Below are 9,485 nucleotides of genomic sequence, written 5' to 3' on the forward strand. Positions count from 1 at the left end.
AAACAATACAACACATTCAGACATAAAACAGATATGTTCAGTGTAAACTATCAGAAGTAATCTCGCCAGCACTGGTGGAGTCAGAGAGCTTGTCTCTATTATGATTTCCTGCTCTGTGTGGTTTTAATGTGCATCTGTTGGATTATTATTTTATTTTTCATGTTTTTATCTGGTACACTTTATTGGCATCATAAAATCTAAATTTGTAGTTTATTGCACAGTTTTACCAAAATTACCCACAGACGTTTAAAATAATATCTCTTTCTGTTCCAATATTCCAATATCAATCAACACAGTGCACAACTGTTTCTTTCTGCTGTACTACAAATAAAAAATATTAAGAGCATTTTGTAATATAAAGAAATCAGAAATATCATTATCATTACTATAATGCAAACAAACTTCCTTGATCAAATTTATATTGCCAAAAAATGATGAAGAACAAAACGATGAAATGTTTTTTTTTTTTTATCGTTTTGGAGTTGCTGGAGGTATAATATTGTCCAGATAAGTTTATATTCCAGCAAAAAATGTGCTGAAAATGGCATGTTATCAAAACAATAATTTTCATGTAATGCCCAAATATCAGTGGAAACGTACAGTTACACACCACAAATATTACAAGATGAATTTTTTTTTATTGTTTTGAAGTTGCTGGAGGTCTAATATTGTCCTGATAAGTATAATAATATTTCAGCAAAACACTGAAAATCGCTCGTTATGGAAAACAATCAGGCCGGAAATTTACACATTATTATACAGACTGAAAGCAGAGGGTATAGTAGTATATTTCTGTTGGGTACCAGCACACATAGGGATAGTAGGGAATGAAAAGGCTGATCAATTAGCAAAAGAAGCATTAAAGAAAAACTTGGTGGATATTAAGGTACCCCTGGGAAGAAGTGAGGTAAAATCAGTGATAAATAAGGAAATAATAAAACTGTGGCAACAAAGATGGGAAAATAGTAGTACAGGGCAGATGGTATTATAATATTGAAAAATCAGTAAGGAAAAATGAAACAGTTTTATGGAAGACATAGAAAGGAAGAAGTTATGATATCAAGGTTAAGGTTTGGACATACAGGATTAAATTCAACACTTGCAATAATGGGGAAGCATGAGAATGGTATGTGTGATGCGTGTGATGTATTAGAAACAATAGAGCATGTGTTTTTTAAGTGTAATAAATATCATGATGAGCGTAATAGTCTTTTCAGCAACATAAAGAATAAACCAGTGAGTGTAGTGGACCTATTGGGAAAGGGTTGAGAGATAATCAGGTATATATGGCGGTTTTATACCTTTTTAAAGTGTACAGGATTAGAGTATAGGATATAGATGTAGTAGCTGCTTTCATCCATCTCAGAGAGTGAAGAGCCTACTGTGGAAGCTGGAGGAGCTGAACACGCAGCGCCAGTTAAAGCACGGGATCTGATCCTTTGGGAGTGGGTGGGGCAATTAAATTAAAATTATACAGATACATCACCCATGCAAGTAAATAAGTTATACAGTAGGTGGCGGTAATACTCCAAAGGAGTGAATGGCAAAATAAAAATAAAAAAAATAACAACAATCAGGCCACTGAAGTCTCGCGTGTTCTCGCGATAGCGGAGTGAGCGGGACGCGCGCTGGAGAGGAGCAGCAGTGATGGCGGACGCGGAGCTGAATGACACTAAACATGAAGAATCTGGCGATTCTCCCGCTGACGAAGGAGAAGCGGAGCCCCAGCAGACACAGGAGAACTCCAATGGCGTTAAAACGTAACTGAGAGCTCTTTAAAACTCAAATCTCGCATGTGTTGCGTCTGTTACGCGCGTATCCTTTACCCAAGCCCATCGCGTTCACAGACAAAAACAAAAAGAAAAATAAACGCGTGTATTGTCCCCTCATATCAGTTTGTGTTCATAATGCATGTGTCTGAAGGCATTTCCTCTAGTTATCTGTTCCTCTCAGCGCGTATTTTTTTGTGGTTTGTTTGTTTTGTGGCGCTGCGCTCCAATCCGAGCGGTAACCCGTAGCAACCGCCATTGATCAACAACAGAGCCCGCCCACTTTAGCAGAAGCCGGAAGTATTCTTCCAGTTTAGTTTTGGTTAAAGGTCGATAAACCATGAAGCAAACCATCCAGATGAATCACATCATTACAAACTTAGCACTGAAGCAAAAAAAAAGTATTTGGAAGTGGGACAAAGACACATTCGCAGTTCTTTCGAATAAGTGGGCGGAGCTAGCCTAAAGTGCTCGGTTTGAGGGTTTTGATTGGTGGAGGTTTCTCCGCTGAATCATGGGTAATGTTGTTTCTCCACTACAGTTATTCTGTTAATCATGATGATTGAAAAATAAATTGAAATAACAGTTTCAACATCTATCGATTAATAATCTCAAAGCTCCCAGCAGGTGTGTTTTTAACGGTTATTATTATTATCATTATTAAAAATGTTCCCCCCATAAAGAAATTGAACTGGTATTTATTATTATTTCTGAACCTGACTGTTTTGTTTTTAGGAAAGCACTGCTTATAAAAGAAAGTGTTTTATAAAAATATTTTTATGAAGAAAAAATGTTTATGCTTATAGTGTTTTATAAAAAAAAAAAAAAATTAAAAAAATGTTCATGCATGTATTGTTTGTTTTAATAATTTTATCCTTGTTGTATTTTGTTGAAAAAAAATAAAGAAAAAAGTTTATGCTTGTAGTGTTTAATTAAAAATATTTTTTTATATAAAAAAAAAATATTTTTGTTTTATTAAAAAAAAATCATTAAAAAAAAAGTTTATCCTTTAAGTGTTTTATGAAAAAAAAAATATTAAAAAACATTTTACAATTTTGGCATAACCAATATTTAATTTTTTTTTTTCATTTTTCATTTTACAATTTTGGCATAACCAATAGTGAATGAATCTATATATTATTATAATTTATTTTATATATATAATATGTGTGTATATATATATATATATATGTATATATGTATATATGTATATGTATCTTTAAAAAAAGAAAAAAATAATTTTAAAGAAGTTTTAAAAAAACATGTTTCTCTTAATTTGTTGCTCTGTTACATTTTCGAACGTTGTTATCATCGTGACACTTATTTTTATACAGAAGGATGTGTATAGTTGAATTGGTTTGTACAGTTTGTATGTGTTTTTATTGACTGTGTTTCCTCTCTCGTGTGTGTCTGCAGCGACGCCGAGGAGAAGCCGGAGCCCAAAGAGAAGAGCCGAAAGTCGCACCGCTATCATCCCTACAAAGAGCGTCACGGCGGCGGCGCGGCGGACAAGAAGGCCGCTCACAGGAACCGGGTGTTCATTAGCAATATCCCTTATGATATGAAGTGGCAGGCAATTAAAGATCTAATGCGTGAGAAAGGTAACCCACGCTGCGTGCCGTCCTCTCCCTCTCTCAGCTTTAGCTCGTATCCGTCTCGATGTAGAGAAGAAGCACGGCATGAATGTCGGACAGGGGAGTTGAATCTGTTCTGGTGTGAATGTATACATCTATATATATGCATATGCATACGTTCTGGTGGTATTTGCTGTAGTCATGATTCACTGTAGAGTTGAAGGATTGTACAGGTGGGTGGACTTGTGATTTTTCTACCTGTGTACAGTACCTGTAGCATCATGTCTAGAGGAATGAATGTAGCGCTAGGTGTCCGTCGAGGTGCCTTCGGAGGAGCGGGTCTCAGGTGTATGTGTGTGTGTTTCACTGGGCTTTTCTACCTGTAGCGTTGCACCCAGGGAGACCAGACCACCGGTGATTTAAATGCCTTGTTCTCTGTGGTATTTTCCCTTTGTATGTCTCATGTAGTTGGTGAGGTTACATACGTGGAACTCTTTAAGGATGGAGAAGGAAAGTCAAGGGTAAGTGTTGGTGACTCTGCGCTGTCTGTGAGGTTTACAAGGCCTCCGCAGCATCACTATCATGTGCTCAGGGATACGTTAGAGCCGATATACTGTCGTAGCTTTGACCTCGGGACGGTGTGTTGATGTGTAGTGTTACAGTAAAGCCTAATAAGATGATTATTTGGATGTCCTTTAAATTGGCGGTGACCCGTTTGGCTGGGGTCCATCTGATGATTGCTTAGGTGTTTTTGATTTGGACTTAACTGCTCTACGAGAGTCATCCGTCAGGTGTCTTTCCTCAAACCCCTTCATCCATCTGTCTGTCTGTTCCCTTCTCTCTCTCTGTCCCGTAACAACAAGATCCAGTTTCATTTGCCCCGAGTTCATCCGTCATCTCACCGTAGCCCAATGAAATGCTCCAAACTGCTCGTTAAAGTAGAGTCATGAGCATGTGCTGTAATCGATCTTCCTGAAGCACTAATGATCAATCAATCAATCAGCTGTTTGTCTTTGAGCTGACGTGGTTCTGATGATGTTCTCTCTTGTCGTTCTCTCTCCTCCTCGCTCTCCGTGGACGCGCTCCTGCAGGGCTGTGGGTAAGAACCGTTCACAAAACACGTTTACGTCCAAACACTTGCCGAAATTATTCATGTTTTCACAAACATTTAAAAAGGTAGTCAGCTGCCAAATAAAGGACTCATTTGCTTTATAAGCAGTTTTAATATTTATGTTTTTTTCCAAGCGTTGATAAAAGTAGTTAACGTAAAAATATCATTCTTTTAGTATAAAGGAGTTACTCTTCCAGTGCTCCGAAAAACATAAATGACGGTCATAAAAATAAAGTAAATATTAATAATTGAATGCATTGGATTGTTGCCTCAAGGATTGTGTCCGTCACAAATGTATTCAAGTAAAAATGTGTATTATTTATATTTTCGAAAACATTTAAAAAAGTAATCAAATGTGAAATTGTTTTATAACTAGCAAGAAATAATTTATATTATTATTATTATTATTATTATTAAATTTTTCAAAGCGTTGAAAAACATAAACAGCTATTTTAAATGTTTATTTAAATTAAAAGTTAAATAAATATGAATAAATTAAAACAATGCAATGTTGCCCGCAAGTATTTCTTCAAGTATATTAATTTTTATTTAAAATTTGTATTATTTATATTTTCCAAAAACGTTTAAAAAAGTAATCAACCGTGCAATAAAGCTACTTAAATTGATTTATAAGCATTAATATATTATTATTGTTATTTATATTTTGCCAAGCATTGAAAAAAAACATTTAGCAATTTTAATTTATTTTATTTATATAAAGTAAATGTGAATAAATTAAAACAATGGATTGTTGCTACAAGTAATAAGTATTATTATTGGTATTTATATTTTTCCAAACATTTAAAAAGTAATCATCTGTGAAATAAAAAGGTAGATAAATTGTAGCAAATTATTTATAATTTTTCAAGCATTGAAAATTAAATTTAAATAAGTAATATTTAAAACCCTGAGTAAATATAAATTAATTAAAATAATGGATTTTTTTTTTTTTTTTTTGGGAGGTGTCTGAGAGCAGCATCAAGTGTTCAAGTAGAAATGATTATTAATATTGTTTATATTTTTCCAAGTAATCAGCTGTAAATCGAAGCCTCTTGAATAGTTTTCTGTTATAAGTACAGATCTGCTGTTGGTTTCTGAGCGTGGCTCTTTTCTTTCAGCGTGGTTGAGTTCAAAGATGAAGAGTTTGTGAAGAAAGCCATCGAGGTCATGAGCAAACACGATCTGAACGGACGGCCGCTGAACATTAAGGAGGCAAGGCTCGCTCCAGTCTGCTGTGTGGAGTGTGTTTGTGTGGAGGCTTCCTGACGCGTGTGTGTTTCAGGATCCGGACGGGGAGCATGCGCGGCGCGTCCTGCAGAGATCAGGCCGGATGTTCGGAGCGGGTCGAGGTCAAGACGCCGGGATAAACATCCCTCCCTCCATCGCCAACAACCCCAAAACCCCCCCGAAATAACAACAGCGCTCCACACCCCACACCTCTCCACAACACCCTCCTCCTCCAAAACGAGTCTGATTCTCCCTAAAAAATCACTACAACCACACTCACTCTTCAACAAATCCAAGCCTAAAAACCTCTTGAATCCGAGCAGAAAGTCTTAAATCCATAAAGTCATGCCATTAAATGTTGCATGAACTGCAAAAACTTGAACGGTCGTGAGACTAGGCCGGACGTAAAATGCACTTTATAAGTTGTGTGTAGAATTTATACCTGTTGCTTCATCTCGGCCCTAAAAATGTCATTATTTGTGAAACTTTTAATATATTGATGTCAAATTGTTTAGGTTTCATGATTGTAATTAATCAGACGTGCTTTTGGATTAATACGATATTTCAAATTTAATTTAAACATTAAAAATGGAGTTTTGAAAAATCTTTTAAAAATAAATTAAAATGGAAAAAACGGAATTTGGGGAAAAGTAAATGAATCTGGATTGTGTGTGTGTTTTGCAGCTGGACTTTAAGGTGGGCTGGAAGAAGCTGAAGGAGGTGTTCAGTATGGCAGGGACAGTGAGGAGAGCCGACGTCAAAGAAGACAAGGACGGGAAGAGCCGAGGCATGGGGACCGTCACCTTCGAGCAGCCGCTGGAGGCCGTCCAGGCCATCTGTATCCTCTGAGATCAGACACTAGTGCGTGAGGACAGTTATCTGATTTAAGTAGGGATGTAACGATTAACCACGAGCCGGTTGAAAATCAATTCAAATCAGTTGAGACGCTAAACAAATCACGATTCAGTTAGGGGCGGGAGTTTATAAGGATGTACGTCTGAGAGGAACTTACTGTCTTTAGAAAAGTTTAGATGCTATTTTTTCTTTTAATCTTGTCTCTGTATGAAGCATATTAAAGTTCATAAGTGCAGCGCTGCTTTGTTTACAGCAGTAACCAAGGAAACGCTTTAAGCGCCACCTGCTGCGGTGTTCATAAGTGCTTTGTTTACAGCAGGTAACCAAGGAAACGCTTTAAGTGCCACCTGCTGCGGTGTTCATAAGTGCTTTGTTTACAGTGGTAACCAAGGAAACGCTTTAAGCGCCACCTGCTGGCAGAGAGTGAATCTGCGTCTCGTTCAGCTCGTCTGCTGTTTCTGTTTCATGCAGATATTTTTTATGTATAGTTTGTATATAGTCTGTATGAAGAGATTTATTTTATTTGTGTTATTAGATTTGGGGCTTGTTTTAAAAATGTAATTAAGTTTTGTTATTTACAATTTACATTATATTTACATTTTGTTATTTAGCAGCTGCTTTTATCCAAAGTGACTCACAAACGAGGACAATAGAAGCAATCAAAACCAGCAGAAGAGCAATGATATACAAGTGCTGTATTAGTATATTATTATAGTGTTATATTTCAATTTCACAAAGAAATGTGCAGCATTTTGTGAATCGAATCGTGAGTTGAGTGAATCGTTACATCCCTAAATTTAAGAAGAAAAAAAGAGTGAACGTTTTAATGAATACATATCACCATACTTTCCCCTGCAGTATATTAAGTTTTCTGAAATGTTAAGGATAAATGAGAGAATGCAAATAAAGCATTATTTAATTAACTATGCACTCCAGAACATTAATCTGAACACTGGATAAAAACTCTTGTTTGATCTGGATTTCTCTTTCTATCACTCCAAACATCAGAAAATATTGTCAACAGACAGGAAAAAACATCTAAATTTGCACGTGTTTGTGAATAATTACTGAACAAAGTAGGGCTGCAACTAACGATTATTTTGATAATCGATTAATCGGTCGATTATTTTTACGATTAATCGATGAATCGGTTTATTTACTTATATTTTAGTTTTTGCCCATTTTTTCCCCCAAGTAAATTATTAACAAAGGGTCTTTATCATTCAACATAGACTTTTTAGAGATTTTAACCATTTTGCATTGTCATATCCTCATCAAAAACATACCTGGAGTTGTGTTTTATTATGTGTTGTTTATCCTTTTATCATACTCTTCTGCAATCAAAACACTGACCCATACATACTCTAGCAAATTTCACAAGGAGGTTTCAAATAATGTTTTCACCATGGCAGTCCTTAGGGCTCCTAAAGTAGTTTAACATCCCGAACAAAGCTTATTAAGGAATCTTTCAGAACATATTTTCACAAAGAATAAGAATAAAACAGATTTAAAAATTGCAGTAAATTGCATTTTATTATTTTTTTCCTGTAAACACACAGCTTATACCTGGGAAACAGCTTTATAGCTTATGCTGTGAAATTGTAAACAATCCTTCCAATAAAGTGCCAATGGCATGAAACCTGAATGGAACTCAAATTTTAAAATAAAATTTAAAGTAAAATCCATCAGAAAGGTGGTCAGGAAAAAAAAAAATTGGACACACAAAAAACCTGCTGTGTGAAAAAGAGCAGTGAATACTTAGAAAAAAAGTTTAATTTCAAATACATTTAAACATTAACCTCTCTCATTCAGTCATAATTAGGCTGCAAGACAGAATTATGAACTGGTAAACGACAAAGCTTTAAATGTTAATTGTTAAAAAGCAATGTTAGTCAGCTTTTACGACTAAAGATTTGCAAACAACATTGTACTGCAGAATCTGCACAAATAAAAGTCTGACACTGTGATTTTCATCGGATTTAAATATGTAGTGGTCCTTATTACAGTGCAAAATTCAAAAATGTAACTAAAAGCGATAAAATGTTAACAAAACAGCTTATGCCTGAACTGACAGGAATTCGACTACCTGTGGGAAATGAGGCAGAACACTATTCACTCATTATTAGAGAAAAACTTTGCATTGCAGTGCAAAAAGGTCAACATGTCCAAATGTTCAGGGCTTATGCTTGCTCTCTTTTTTAGAGGATATGTTTCCTGCCGCAGTTTACAGGTTACTCTTCTTTTTTGAAGGCTCAAAGTAAAGTGCTCCCACACTTTGGATGACTTCGTCCGATTAGTTTTATCTTCCGCTTTTTTCTTTTTTCTTTCTCGAGCTTACTCCACTGCCGTCTGCCTCACTCATCACGCTGAATGCTGCAGAGACGCTGTGCGGGAAGCACGTGACATAAAACGAGCCCGGCTATTGGCTACTTCTCCTGCTGTACTGGCTGAGTAAAACCTCCGGTGGCTCATTACTGCCACACTTTGGTCACCGCATATTTAAAATATGCACGAAATGAGCCGCTTACAGCATATAAAAATTATTTAGCAACGAATCGATACTAAATTAGTTGACAACTATTTTAATAATCGATTTTAATCGATTAAATCGATTAGTTGTTTCAGCTCTAGAACAAAGCCCTCAGAATACAGAGAGGAATAGAACCGCACTTGCAGTCTAGTCTAGTTGTGAGTTTATGGTTCTAAACGGGTCACTTGTGAGTGTGTACTGCAGTTAGTGTGCTTGATGTCTTCCTTCACTCGCGCGCACAGCCATGTTCAACGGTCAGATGCTGTTTGACAGACAGATGCACGTGAAAATGGTGAGCCGCTCTAGCGTCTGTTCTCGTGCAGCTTGTGTGTGTTTCTGAAGCTCAGATTCATGCATCTGTTGTGTGTTTACTGTAGGATGATAAATCACTTCCTCCAGATGACTTCCGGCCTGCGGAG

At 36.3% G+C, this 9,485-nt stretch overlaps 1 protein-coding gene across 1 annotated transcript in view; it reads left to right on the forward strand.

The window, feature by feature from the left end:
- Positions 1–1,575: 1,575 nt before the first annotated feature.
- The window catches only part of myef2 (myelin expression factor 2), a 12,531-nt gene continuing 4,621 nt past the window's right edge, over positions 1,576–9,485 (forward strand). The window contains 10 exon segments of the mRNA XM_042775686.1: positions 1,576–1,760; positions 3,186–3,370; positions 3,812–3,864; positions 4,435–4,442; positions 5,573–5,666; positions 5,737–5,851; positions 5,854–5,902; positions 6,350–6,519; positions 9,309–9,358; positions 9,444–9,485. The exon segment at positions 9,444–9,485 is cut by the window's right edge and continues 19 nt beyond it. Of these exon segments, the coding sequence (XP_042631620.1) occupies positions 1,648–1,760; positions 3,186–3,370; positions 3,812–3,864; positions 4,435–4,442; positions 5,573–5,666; positions 5,737–5,851; positions 5,854–5,902; positions 6,350–6,519; positions 9,309–9,358; positions 9,444–9,485 (879 nt within the window). The 5' untranslated portion in view covers positions 1,576–1,647.

This window comes from Cyprinus carpio, chromosome A18 (assembly GCF_018340385.1).
Source record: "Cyprinus carpio isolate SPL01 chromosome A18, ASM1834038v1, whole genome shotgun sequence".
Classification (NCBI taxonomy): Eukaryota; Metazoa; Chordata; class Actinopteri; order Cypriniformes; family Cyprinidae; genus Cyprinus; species Cyprinus carpio.